This window comes from Meles meles, chromosome 5 (assembly GCF_922984935.1).
Source record: "Meles meles chromosome 5, mMelMel3.1 paternal haplotype, whole genome shotgun sequence".
Lineage (NCBI taxonomy): Eukaryota > Metazoa > Chordata > Mammalia > Carnivora > Mustelidae > Meles > Meles meles.
The window spans coordinates 43,976,813-43,990,555 of NC_060070.1; the positions used below are offsets into that span (position 1 = coordinate 43,976,813).

General features: G+C 38.1%; 1 protein-coding gene across 1 annotated transcript; it reads right to left on the minus strand.

Moving 5' to 3' along the window:
* Nucleotides 1-1,460: 1,460 nt before the first annotated feature.
* Nucleotides 1,461-12,917, minus strand: SMIM8 (small integral membrane protein 8). The gene is made up of 3 exons (XM_046006538.1): nt 12,864-12,917; nt 5,078-5,238; nt 1,461-3,361 (listed from the first exon to the last, which is right to left on the minus strand). The coding sequence occupies exons 2-3, from the start codon at nt 5,210-5,212 to the stop codon at nt 3,203-3,205; spliced, it is 294 nt and encodes a 97-aa protein (XP_045862494.1). The 5' UTR covers nt 5,213-5,238; nt 12,864-12,917; the 3' UTR covers nt 1,461-3,202.
* Nucleotides 12,918-13,743: the final 826 nt, after the last annotated feature.

The following is a 13,743-nucleotide window of genomic DNA, read 5'->3' on the forward strand; positions in this document are numbered from 1 at the left end:
TATTTAGGGGCGCCTGGGTGGCTCAGTGGGTTAAAGCCTCTGCCTTCGGCTCAGGTCATGACCCGGGGTCCTGGGATCAAGCCCTGCATTGGGCCTCTGCTCAGTGGGGAGCCTGCTTCCTCCTCTCTCTCTCTCTGCTTCTCTGCCTATTTGTGAACTCTGTCTGTCAAATAAATAAAAATCTTAAAAAAAAAAAAAAGAAAATTTTAAAAGAAAAGTTTTTAAAAAAATGGTTTACTTAAAGCATTGATTTCTTTTAGGCCAGCAAAGGAGAGAACTTAGTTTTTTTTCAGGTTATCTATAAATGTGATGTTTTGGTGTCATGAAGATAAGATGGGGAAACATCACAGTATCTTAAAGGAAAAATTACTTTCCTTTAGTCAGCACTCAAAATTAATAAGCCTGGTTTTTAAAATCACATAGTTAAGTTATTTGTTGTCCTTGTTTTAAAATGTAAAGTCCTGCATCCCAAGAACCACCTCCATGCCTGAAAAACTAGGAAAAGATTGGTCACCCTGTGGAGGATAAGGCTACAAACCAATAAATAACAACACTGTTTATTCAGGAAATGGCTTGAAAACCAATATATCAACTGAACAGCTTGCTCCTCTGGGCAAATAGCTCTTCTATCAGAACAGATTACTTCCCTGGGCAAAAAAGGCACTTACCACTTATTAATAGTTTACCTACCAAGACTTGCTTCAAGACCTAACCTATTATGTTACTGATTTTGCCAATCTCAACCAGATTCCCACACTGAAAGACCTTCCTTTTACGTGAACACTGACTCCAAAATGCTGTGCACCTCATGCCTAGACCCATCCCCTTCTTAGACACAACTGACTGTGTCAAAGTGGCATTTTCCCTTAGAGAATGAATGAGAACATCAATACACAGTCAGACAGCCTTTGACACTGCACGTACACATAGCCTGTGCTATGTGTAACTTGTAACCACCCTGTAAAAAAGTATCATAGTTAGGTTACTTGTTCCTAAAATTCAGTGTGATTGTTCCCTCCCATTATTTTTCATAGCTGTGCACCTTACTGAATCCACTGCATAAATGTCAACAAATATTTCATTATAGCCTCATAACTAACCTGCAAGATAGGGATTATCTATGAGAGAATAACCCAATGCAACTGGAGTTTTTTCTTGGGAAAGAAAAAAAAGTATAGGGGCGCCTGGGTGGCTCAGTGGGTTAAGCCGCTGCCTTCAGCTCAGGTCATGATCTCAGGGTCCTGGGATCGAGTCCCACATCGGGCTCTCTGCTTAGCGGGGAGCCTGCTTCCCTTCCTCTCTCTCTGCCTGCCTCTCTTGTGATTTCTCTCTGTCAAATAAATAAAATCTTAAAAAAAAAAAAAAGTATATTATACTGAGGTATGATGTTTTTATTTGATTACAACCAAATGTTATCTATTCTAGTTTTTGTAAATCAACGTACAATGATATTATAAATATAAAATCAAATTTTCTTATGTTTATTTCCCAATAACCAAAAACAATGACACAATCCTATTTAATATAGGATCCCTAACATCCTTATAAGGAAACAGACTCAGAGGCTAAGTATACAGTTTAAGGCACACAACTGGTCAGTGCAGAAGCTAGATTTTAACACATATTCTTCTCATGACAAACAGACACCCCTGAAAGATAAGCAACTTTGGTAAGAAGAGCTGATGAAAGTCTATATAGCAGAAATGACACATGAGAATATGTATGTATTCACATACATAGATGTCACACGGCTTAAGGTTGCTCTGTGCATTTTCCACTGCACTTCGGTGCTGCGTTGGTCTCTTGAGAGTTCACCTAACTACTATCTCCCCACCAAATATCAACTTTTTTGTTGAATAATAGAGGAATTCTAAAAGATGATGGTATGACATTACATGCATAAGCTGAAAATAGAAAAATTCTAGCTTACCAGCCAAAGTACACAGGGAAACAAAAAGCAAAAGACAATACTTTAAAGGCATTTTATACCACTTAAGTGCATTTTAAACTGATGAAGTGTACTATATAGAGAGACGTAGCAAAGAAATATTTAGGGCTCAGGAATAAAGATTTGATTTACTTGCATATAGATAACTCAACTAGTTAAGCTCTTTAATATCTATAAATAAGACATAATTGCATTTTCACATATCTTACAAAACTACAATAAAGTAGTTATTTGTCATCATAGTAGCTCATACTATGATGACAAACTCTGTCAATGCAGTTATTGTTACTTGGTAATAATAAGTGAAAAAAAATTTCATAAGTGAGATTTATTACTGACCCCCAATTACAGGGATTTGGAAAATAGGGTAAAAATCTATAAATGAAACATATCCAAAACCCTTGTCAGGAAAATTTAAATTATATAAGGTAAACCCAGAAGAGCAAGAAGACCTTCTCTTCTTATCTGTTGAATGGTTCTAGTTTTAAAATAAGCGTAAGAAAATTTGTTTTTATGTTTATAGTATCTTTGTAACATTAATTTATAAAAACTAAAATAGATAACATTTGGTTGTAATCAAATAAAAACATATCTCAGTATACTATACTTTCTTTTTCAAAGAAAAACTCCAATTTCATTGGATTATTCGCCCATTTACTCATGTTAGTAGTTGAATGGGACTACCTTTTCAAAAGAAATAAAATTTTGTACCAAAAATAGCTGAAATAGAATGCCAAAATATTTGAGCCATCTGTGACTCTGTAAAAATTATCTGTCTTGAATGTGGACTACAGGCTTTACAATAATTTACAATTTTTCTTTCTTTCTTTCTTTTTTTTTTTCATAAATACAGACAGGTTCTGTGCCAGGAAGAAAATGATCATTGCCTTTGCAAATAGCAAAAGAAAACCCTCACAGCAGTTACAAATACACAATTCACCTTAAAATATTAAAAATACCCTGCAAATTTGATAGCACTGGGTACTTTTATTATACAGAACTTAATAATTAACAAAACGACTTCCATTCCCCTGGCACTCTGATACGAGGACTTAATAAAAGAACAATATTGAGAAGCTCCCTCTATGGAAAAAGAATGAGGTAAGGAATACAGCCTCAAGGCTTGGCTGCAACTGCTACCTTCTTTCCTCATCAACCCGTTCTAGAACAAGAAGCTGATACTATGCACTCACAGTCTTTCCTTCAAAGATTTCAGAGACTTTCATGAAGTTCCATCTGCAGTATCCAGCACTATTAATCCCATTTAGATGTTCTCCTCCTCATGTAACTGTGTCCCTCACTATCAGTAGCTTCATATAGGTCCTTTGTATTCTCTTGTGTTGCATGTAGATAACCAATATACGCCACACAAAGTGAAAGGGTTATCAATCCGAAAGCCATTACAGGTTTGTTCTGTCAAAGAAAAAAAAACGATAAATCTTCATTAAGGCTAATAATTTGAGGAGATCCAAATCTGTTGCACTTTCCTCTTGACATCCCAAGTCTTTATTACCACACTAGCATTGCTATGGTCTTTTCCCTTATAACAATTTACCCAGTTCCTTATCCAATCAATTAATTCAGAGATTAGAAAAGACCCCTACTCTCCTCTCCAGTCTTTCTCTGTGTACAACCTGATCTCAGGCCTCCACCTTCAGGATGGTGGTGTCTGGGAGAGAGGCTAGGGAAATGAAGCACAGAAATGAGTCTGGTGCTCAGAGTTTTCGCTGTTATCTGGGTGACATGAAGAAGTTGCTTAATGTGCCTGAACCCAAGCTTCCTCACTGGCAAACCTTCAATTACTTACTCTTGTTACGAAGTGAGGAATGAAGTATATATGCTATTCTTCTTGCCTAAGTTCATGGATACCTAACAAAAAGCCCTTCATTTTCACGTCAAATGAAAATGTATACACTCTTCTCTGGGAACCTACTCTATAACCTCAAGAAATTTAGTGATTGGGGCAGATACTATGCTGTTATAATAATCTTGATTAACTGCTGAAAAATCCAAGACCCTAAAAGACAAAGCAATGTAACTTTGAAATTGGAAAAAAAAAAATAGGAAAAGATATTCACAACTCCACAGAAATACTTTGTCCCATCAAGAGTATAACTCAAATCTTCCTTTTTGTGTTCACACTCAACAAATTAACCTTTCTTAAGGTCAGTGTGAGTGCACAGTAGTGAATCAAGTTTAAATTAGTATTCTCTGCTTCTGTCACATCTGTTGTGTTACTATTTCAAATCTTAATCATCAAAAGAATAAAGGTCAAACATTTCCACTTGGATGGACATATAAGAAGAGCCATAAGCTCAAAGGGGTTTAAATCTACAACTCTTGAAACGGATTTGGCAATTAAAACAACACATTTGTTCAAAGGTTTTACAAAATTCTACCTTGACTTAATGATCTGATTGTAAAACTGACCTATTTAACTTTAAAACAGTTTACACTGGCAACCATGTTATTAATATTCTAACCAAATTCAATATATTTAAGTATATTATATAATATTTGATTTCATTTACATTTATTTTTTTCATTTACATCTATTTTTAAATAAATTTCTATTTACTTAAAAATAAAACTGGTCAAATATATTCAGTAATTTGCAACAAGAATATAAATGATTAGCTAACTCCCTTACATTGTATGTTTAAAACTTTTCATGATATTTGCAATATCCCTTAAGTAAAAATATAATAAAAGCTGGAATCGAAGTAAGAATGATCAGATATTCATTTTGTTCTGTTTCAATGGAAGATCTTATTTACTCAATAATACCTGATCAAACAACAAATATTTCCTTAGTGCAAAAAATATTTCAAATTAGTGCAACCATTAAAATAAAATTTCAAATAGGAATTTGAGAAGTTGATCTATTAATGTGCAACTATATCATTAAAGTTCTAATAACCTTAAAATAATTAGTTTTATATCTGTATTTAGAGAAATAGCATTTGAAGTTTTCCTTCCACCTGCTTTTATTCGGTGAGCTCTTATTAGTCAACACAAAATTTTCATGAAAAAATGAAAACTTGCTATTTCATGATAAAATAAAAGCTTTCTATTTCTGATAGCCTAGTTAAACTGAACATGATGACTTATCTTGGATATATTTCTTACAGGTTTAATGAAGAGCTCTGGATTCACAGCTCGAAATAAGGTTGTTGTACGGACCCCTCTGAGCCCTGGATTTTGAAAGTCTTTCTCTTTGGGTGGTTCCTCTTTAAAGCCAGAAGACTCCGGTGCTGAAGACATCTTCTTGACTAATGATGATTTATTACCTAAAAATAAGATAAGAGACTTTTTCCCTTCATGACCATTTTTTTATAATGTTCTTTAAAAAAACATTCTGTACTCATTCATTTTCTTGAATCCCAGTCCAGATATATACGAAGTGATTGCCAATTATTTTATTACTTTGTATAACATGTACTTTGTAAACGGTGCTTTAAATTTTGTTTGGTAAACAATTACTTAATATTTCATCTCTTAGAACAAATTGGTGAAATGGGCAAAAGTTGTTTTACTACATTCACAGAAGCTTTGGTCTGAGTCACCTTGTACCTTGTTATACGAAAGGGGTACTAAGGGAAGGAGGAGACAGGGAGTAATTCATACCCTTCTTTTTCCTCCCATTTTCACTATTGCTCACCTTGAAACAGCTGAAGGGCTGCTAGCATTCCTCAGTTTCTCCCACAGCATCCCCCGTGGCCCATGCTCAGCGTCTGCTGGCCTACCCAAGCATGAGTACCAAGCAGTAAGGGCAAGTAGTTACTTTCACTCCTTGTTGTGTGTCAGTGACTCTCTGGGAAGGACTGCTCGGCTATCTTCTCAATCTGAATATCCTTTTTTCCTCTTAATCACTCTAACTCTCTGTGTCTTTTGGCTTCCAGTTCTCCCAGCTGGAGTGTCAACATTTTGTGAATATTCTCTTCTAGATACCATTATGCAAAAGCTTATTCTTATCATTCCTGCCACCTAATGCTGGGGAGGAGCGAGGGAGAGTTGGAAGGGAAAAGGTAGCAAAGAGAGCTTCCAAAGGTTAAAATTATGATAATATTAAAATTCTCTGGGGAAATGCTGTAACCCTACCATACAGTAAATGTTATCAAACGGAGTGTCAAACATTCACATTTAAACGCTCTTTGGGGCTTTTTTCAAGTAAGGATTCTTCAAGTCTTCCATTTTATTGACTTTATAAAAGCAATATTTTTGTACCTTAATTACAGAGAAAGTTAGTTCAGTTTTTTTAATTTTCTTTCTTTAAAAAGAAAAAGATTTTATTTATTTGAGAGAGAGAGAGCGAGAGCATTAGTGGGAGGAGAGAGGAAGAGGGAGAAGTAGACTCTCCATTGAGCAGGGAGCCGGGCAAGGGGCTCGATCCCAGAACCCTGAGATGATGACCTGAACCGAAGGCAGATTCTTAACCAACTGAGCCACCCAGGCACTCCAGGAGTTGCCTTTTTTTCAAAACTGTTTTTTGTTGAAGTAATTACTTCTTCTATACCACTTAGTTGGATAAACACCTTGTCAGAAACACTTACTCAAAGGGAAAGGATTCTCAATGCTCCGTATACTTGCCAGGGCTTCTGAAATGTTCACTGTTCCCTGTTCCATCATCCACCAGATGTTATGGTTGTCACTGTCATTATCAATATCATCATCATCACTTTCTGGCTCCACTCTGACATTAGTTAGCACCCCTATAGCAATTTTTGGATTTGCTAACTCTTGGAAAATAGTTCATCTACTATCTCTAGCCAGAAAGCCTTTAAAATCAAACTGGTTTGGGAGACTAAGAGAGTTGGCAATTAAGTACCAGAGTATTTCAAATACCATGCTTGGTTTGCAGTCTTCCAGGTTGACCTCAGGGGTTCCACAGCAATCATACCTGCTTTCTGCCAAAATTTCACTATGTGGATGGCTTCTACAGACCACCAGATCTCAGCAATCATATTTTCTGTCTTCTCTTCACCATTTAAATTTAAAAAGAGTTGTTTCAGCAGTGTGCTTTCATTGTGAAAATTATACCCCCATCTGATAGCTTTAGAATGGCTCCATGCAGTTCAATGGGAAAAACTCAACACATGCATGATCCAAGCATAGGAGTGTGTTGTAGGCAGAGCAACTGTCTACCAGCAGGAGGATATGGCATTTTGCTCCTTCCATTCTCTTGCCAGCATCTCCTGGACATTCATTAAATAAACCTCTCATCCTTCAGATGCGTGTGCTGGCTTTGTAATCACAGGGGAGCAAATGAGCATTTCTGAAGCACTGAGGATAAACCGACTTGCCAATGACAAGTAGTCTCACCGTTTCCGTCCAAGATGTGTTACAGCAGAATACAGCAATCATCTAGCTTTGTTTACTTCTTCTGCAAAGTCCACCTTGGCCATGAGGTATATGACATAGCAACTCATAAAACACAATTCTTCATTTCAAACATCATTCAAACTGTAACTAGCAATTGTTTTTTTAAATTTCTCCTGTATGCAAGTTACTCATTTTCTCCACTGGGACAGGTTTTTAATTTGTTTTGTTTTGTTCTTCCCACTACAGACAACTTGTGAAACAATTCCGTAAGATGCCTGAAATTTGTTCAGCTAGAATACACTTGCTTGAAACGCATCATGCCCAAGGCTGGCAAAAAATACACTGCTTTCTGCTGACCAAGAGGTCTACTTATGTGCCTGTGTCCTGCACTAACTTTAAAAAAAAAAACTTTAAGCTTACTTACTTTAAGTAATTTTAAGTAATCTCTACACCCAACATGGGGCTCAAACTTACAACCCTAAGATCAAGAGTTGCCTGCTCTTCACTCTGAGCCAGCCAGGTTTCCTGTCCTGAACTAAACTTCTTGATACCACACAAAAATAGCCTTAATAGAGACCTGGCGTTTGCTTCTGCTTTAGGCCCAGAATCCCTTTTATATACTCTATTGATTTATATAATCTATTGAACAATACTTTAACTTCCTCTTCATCTATGGCCTAATCTTTCCCTAATGTCAACAAAATGGGGAAGGGATGGTAAATTCCTTTGCTACTCCTCCTTTCTTATGGCAACAACCTACTCCTATTGCTTTCATTTCGCTTTATGAAAACTGCTGGCATTTCATCTTTCTCTCTCAGCCATGAGAGCAGGGTAGATGGGATATACCACTAATGCATTTGGAATTTAAGTGACAAATGCTGGTCACCAGATGCCTAAGCTAAGTTCCAGCAATGTTTCTACTTAAGTTAATAACATGATTAACACTGGGAAAGAAAAATTTAAAAAGAAGCAATCATTTAAGTGGAAGCAATATTATAGAATATAAATCAGCTCTGCCCATTAAAAGAAATGTGAGGCAGGAAATAGTTAACACAAGAGCAACGTTAAGACTAAATCACAGTCTGAGTATACTGCTAATTGAAACTGGGGCATTAGATAAAAATACTATGAAGGCCTGAAAAAGCAAATACACAAAGGTCACAAAGTGGCATTTTCCTTCAATTATTGAGAAATTGCTGCATGTAATTAAAACAAAGATATCCAGTAGACTATGGTTTAAAATTGTTCACTGGAAAGAAAAACAAGGTAATGGGGAAAGTGGGTACAGAGGGCACATACTGTAAAGCACAGAAGGGTCCTCAGACCACAGTTAATCACTTACATTCTGTGCTGATAAAAATGTGCCAACAATTGAAGATAGTTAATGCAATCCTTACTTCAAATTCAAAAACAACAGAGGGAGAAAGAGAGATTTCACTATTTTACAATCAAAGGATTGCAAAAAAATTTTTTTAATCAAATCAAAGGGATCTTCAATGTTGAAATTCAACCTATATGAAATGTCTGTAAAAAGTATGGATTAAGAGTGTTTTAACATGAGGCGCCTGGGTGGCTCAGTGGGTTAAGTCTCTGCCTTCAGCTCAGGTCATGGTCTTAGGGTCCTGGGATCAAGCCCCGAATTGGGCTCTCTGCTCAGCAGGGAGCCTGCTTCCCCCTCTCTCTCTGCCTGCCTCTGGGCCTACTTATGATCTCTCTGTCAAATAAATAAATAAATAAATAAAATATTTAAAAAAAAACAGTGTATCTTTTTTAAAAAAAGTGTATGAATTGTAATGACTTTTTTTTTTTTTTTAAGTAGGCTCCACACCCAGGAGGAAGCCCAACACAAGGAGCCCAACCCCCAATGTGGGGAGCCCAACTCGGGGCTTGAACTCATAACCCTGAGATCAAGACCTGAGCTGAGATCAAGAATTGAACATATAACTGACATATAACATTACAGGCGTCCCTGTAATGACTTAATTTTATTTGCAAGATTCCTTGGTCTCCTTTTTTCCTTAGCAGAACCTCTGTTTTCTTTGTAATGAATGAAGGAAGTAAATAACCAAGGCAGTACTTATTATACTGCTATCTCCAGACATCCATTTTCACCTTAATAATACACTATTTATTGTAAACTTTTTACCGGAAATGACAAAGAATACCTGAACTGGAAGCCAGCAGAAATGTTTATTAAAGGGACATTTACAAATTAAGGGATTACTTACCACACTATATTTTAAAAGATTTCATATACAATTTCCATCATTTGTGGATGGAAAGTATACTTTCTGTGAAGTATATAAGTAACATTTCCCATTATATATCAGTCTTTTACCAGATATGGCATAAGACAGTTCAATTTTATTGCTGCTTTTTTTTTTTTAAAGATTTTATTTATTTGAGGGAGAAAGAGAGAAGGGGTGGGAGGAGGATCAGAAGGAGAGGCACAAGCAGACTCCCCACTGAGCATAGAGCCTGACTCGGGGTTCAGTCCCACAACCCAGAGATCATGACCTGAGCTGAAATCAAGAGTCGGAAGTTCAACTGACTGAGCCACCCATGTGCCCCTATTGCTGCATGTTAATAAGTCACGGACACTGGGAGGTTATAGCAGTTCTCCCCAAAATTGCATGAATTTGTTTACATAATCTATTGAACAAAGAAATCTTAACATTCTATACTTTAAAAAAATATAGATTACTGAGTACAAAAAGGGCTTTAGTAGCCAAAAATTTGTTACATATAGGGGCGCCTGGGTGGCTCAAGCATTAAGTGGCTGCCTTCAGCTCAGGTCATGATCCCAGGGTCCTGGGATAGAGCCCGGCATCGGGCTCTTTGCTCAGAGGGAAGCCTGCTTCTCCCTCTCCCACTCCCCACTGCTTGTGTTCCCTCTCTTTTTGTTCACTGTGTCTCTCTGTCAAATACATATTAAGAAAAAAAACTGTGTTATATACAACTATAAGAAAAAATACAACAAAAAATCTTTTCGTGTAGAAAGTTCTTTTGAATCTCTTCACATGCCTGGCCCACAGAGCTACAGATACATGGCTGGAGCAGAAACTCAACTTGTGTTGGTTGTGTAAGTAAAGTACATAGAGTGCAAAAACTTAGTTGTTTGTTCACAGATGTGTTCGCTGTCAAAACTTTTGGGGAAAACAAATATCTACATCAAAAGTAAACTTTTAATCTAGAAGTAAAGGTATTTTCAAGTGCATTCCACTTTTAAAAGCTGCAGAACTAATCATAAATTCAAAGCAGAGCGATAATCTGACATCACCACTCAAATGCACTGTACCTTAGACAAAAACATCTATTTAACACCTAGCACACTTCCCTTAGAACTTCCTGTCCTCCCATTACTTTGTCCAACTTCTCCCCTCACTCTTTACCACTGTAAGTAGCAAGCACTTACTTGTTTGCCTATGATACTGACCAATCTCGATTTACACTTCCTTTCAAGATAGGTTTACTTTTAAGCTAGGGGGAAAACTCCACATTTATTGTGTTAAAAAGACACAGAGTCTGGCAGGGATGACGGAAACCTGGCATTGCACTGCTGCTGGTGAAGCAATTTGGTGATTAGCCTGTGTGTGGGCCCATTTGCAAAATACTCAATAAATTAGGTATCTAAGGGGCCACCGCTGGCTGGTGCAATCTATCCAGGAGTCCCTACTTGTATTTCTTCATTTTTCCATCACTCACTTCTTGTTCCCTCACTGACAAATGATATGAAACTGTTGTTTATACGTTTTTTTAAAAACAGAGTAAGATTTTTCATACCTACCTGTAAATAAAAAGGATCTAAATTCAGCTGCATTTACTTCATATGTCCCTCCCCGGTAAAAAGTTCATTTTTTTCTTCTGCCCATCCTCTTGTGAAGGAAATACGTGGTTGGAAAAGAAAGCAGCAGAGAGAAAGGATGCCGCCTCACACAGCTTCATGAGTGTCATTCACACCTCAAAGTGTGAGTGAGAATGGTGCCCTCCTGGAACTAATGCACAATGTGTGAGGCTGTACAACATAGTCCGAAACAGTCAGAACTGGTCATTTTTGGATGATTTTCCCTCCCTTACTAAAATTCTTGCTCAGGCAGATGATCAGAGTGTATTTGGCAACTGACATTGAACAATTCACTGGTACGACTATATTATGTTGTACATGGAAATTAGACCAAGATAAAAAGACTATAAGTTACTTTAGGGAAAAATTTAATTTTCAGATGTTCATTTTTGAAATCAGCATCTCAACAGAAGATGTCAAAACAAAATCATCAGAATTATGGAATGTTAGTGAGAACGAACCTTAGCAATAATCAAAGCCCCCCCTTTTTTTTTTTTAAGATTTAGAGAATTCTAAAATAGACAAAATATTTTAGTGGAGATATAAAATACACTTGTTATTTAGTTTCACATACCACACTATCTTAATATTTAAGAAAATTATTTGCAGTCAGGGTCAGAGCACTTCAAAAAGAATTTAAATTAGAATAAACAAGTTTGGGGTAGAATCAGACGGCTTTGTGTTTTCAGGGGATTCGGCATAGCCTCAAATTCCTTCCAATTTTGCTATGTATAAGCTGGAGGTCTTGGAATGGGGGACAACCTCTGCAGGCTTCAGTTTCCACCTAAAAGGGTAATGTTATCTATTGCATAGAACAGCTGTGTAGATTAAGTGACATAACACTTTTTAAAGGATGTAACAGATGTTCAATAAATGACAGCTATTGTCATGCTTACCATCTAGTCCAATTCCCTTTTTTAAACACAGAAACTTAGACCCAAAGAGACTGTCTTTGCCAATGAGAGCGAGATAACCCAGGTCTCTCAATTTCCAGCCCACCCCTATTCCACTTCACCCCCCACTGTACCCTGAAATGTGTAATTTATCACCAGAATTACGAAACATAAAATTACAATCATTTAAATTTTTTAAATGGATTCTGTATTTGTTTTGATGTTAAAAAAAAAAAAAGTTTAAAAAAGTGCCTTTCCATCTCTTGAATTTACTGTACCTGAGTAAGGGAGAAGGGTTTTCACAATGGCTGTTACAATCTGAGGGCTGTAAAGTAGTAGTGCGTTCTGCTTCCCTCCCCATATTGTGGTACCTACACTACAGCTGGCTATTACTCAAAGACAGATGCATTTGAAGCCTCCAGAAAAAGAAACTGCACTCAATGAAGTTCCAGACACTGCGGTGGGGAACTGCATGGGGGAACACGGGATTGAAGGGAAGACGCACTTCAGGTGAAAACAATCACAACACCTCTTCCCTCTAAACAGGAGTCTGGTGAGCTGGAATACCAAGAAACTGTCCAGGAAGTGGGAGGGTGCCTGGCGTGAGGCTGCCCGTGACCAGCGCCGGGACCTTGGCACGTGAGGGCCAGGAAATGGGTCAAGGATCCCAAAGACGGTTCAGGGCGCCCACAGAGTGGCGACGGTTCGGGGTGCTGAAGAGAACGCCGTCAGACCCGACGACCTGTTAGCGAGGCCCACAGGCCGGCCCCCCCAACAAGGCCGGGGACCAGACAGTGGGGGTAGGGGACAGGACACCCAGTTCCCCCGCCGTCGCCCATCCCCCACGGCCCCTCACCTGCTGCGAGGTCAACCACGCTGCGCGTTCTCTCAGCTCCGCCTTCTCTCTGCGTGTAGGACAGAGCCGCCCAGAGCGCCCAGCAGGTTCATTGCCACAGCGGCCCCTACAGCATGGAGGCTGCAAACGCAGGGGCTCGTGCGTTGCTGGACTCGGACCTCTGACAGCTCCTCTAGCTCCCATGTCGTGGCGCCGCGCACGGATTCACCTGTTGAGAGCTTGCAAGAGGCGTTTTTAGTTTCTCCCTTTACTTTCAGTTTTCAGCCTCCCAGGGTTCGAGTTTCTCCCTTTACTTTCAGTTTTCAGCCTCCCAGGGTTCGAGTTTCGTGTGTGTGTGTGTTTTATAGAACTACAAGGAGACACATCTAGAAATAAAAATGTATTTAATGGAAGGGGAAAGCATCTGAGGCGGGAAAGAAGGCTATCCTCCAGCCCAGATTTTAGGAGCACAGTGGTTCAAATATACAGTTAATACTCTGTCATACTCTTAGTGTCTTGACATTCCAAGATGCAAGGTGTGTGTAGCCATGGTTGTGATAAGAATAGATAGGGTTGCTGGTTTGTACATACTTTTTTTGATGTTTCTTGGTATACCAGTTGCATTAAAACAAAATATAGGTCCCCAGGTGGTTCAGTTGGTGAGGGTCTGACTCTTGATCGCAGCCCAGGTCTTGATCTCAGGGTCCTAGTTCAAGCCCCATGTTGGGCTCCACACTGGGCCTGGAACCTATTTTATAAAAAATGATAATAATTTTTAAAAATAATAAAACAAACCAAATAGAATAGCAGGTGCCCAGATTTGGACATGAATTTGTGTAAAGTTTGGGCAAATGAATTTTGAATTTAAAACTCATTCATTCAAGCCAAATTAACCTTATAT

Excerpts from the sequence above, each read along its gene's own strand:
- SMIM8 (XM_046006538.1), bottom strand. The coding sequence starts at position 5,212 with ATGTCTTCAGCACCGGAGTCTTCTGGCTTTAAAGAGGAACCACCCAAA. Across the intron at positions 3,362-5,077 it reads CAGAGCTCTTCATTAAACCT|AACAAACCTGTAATGGCTTT; the intron begins GTAAGAAATATA and ends TTTCTTTGACAG.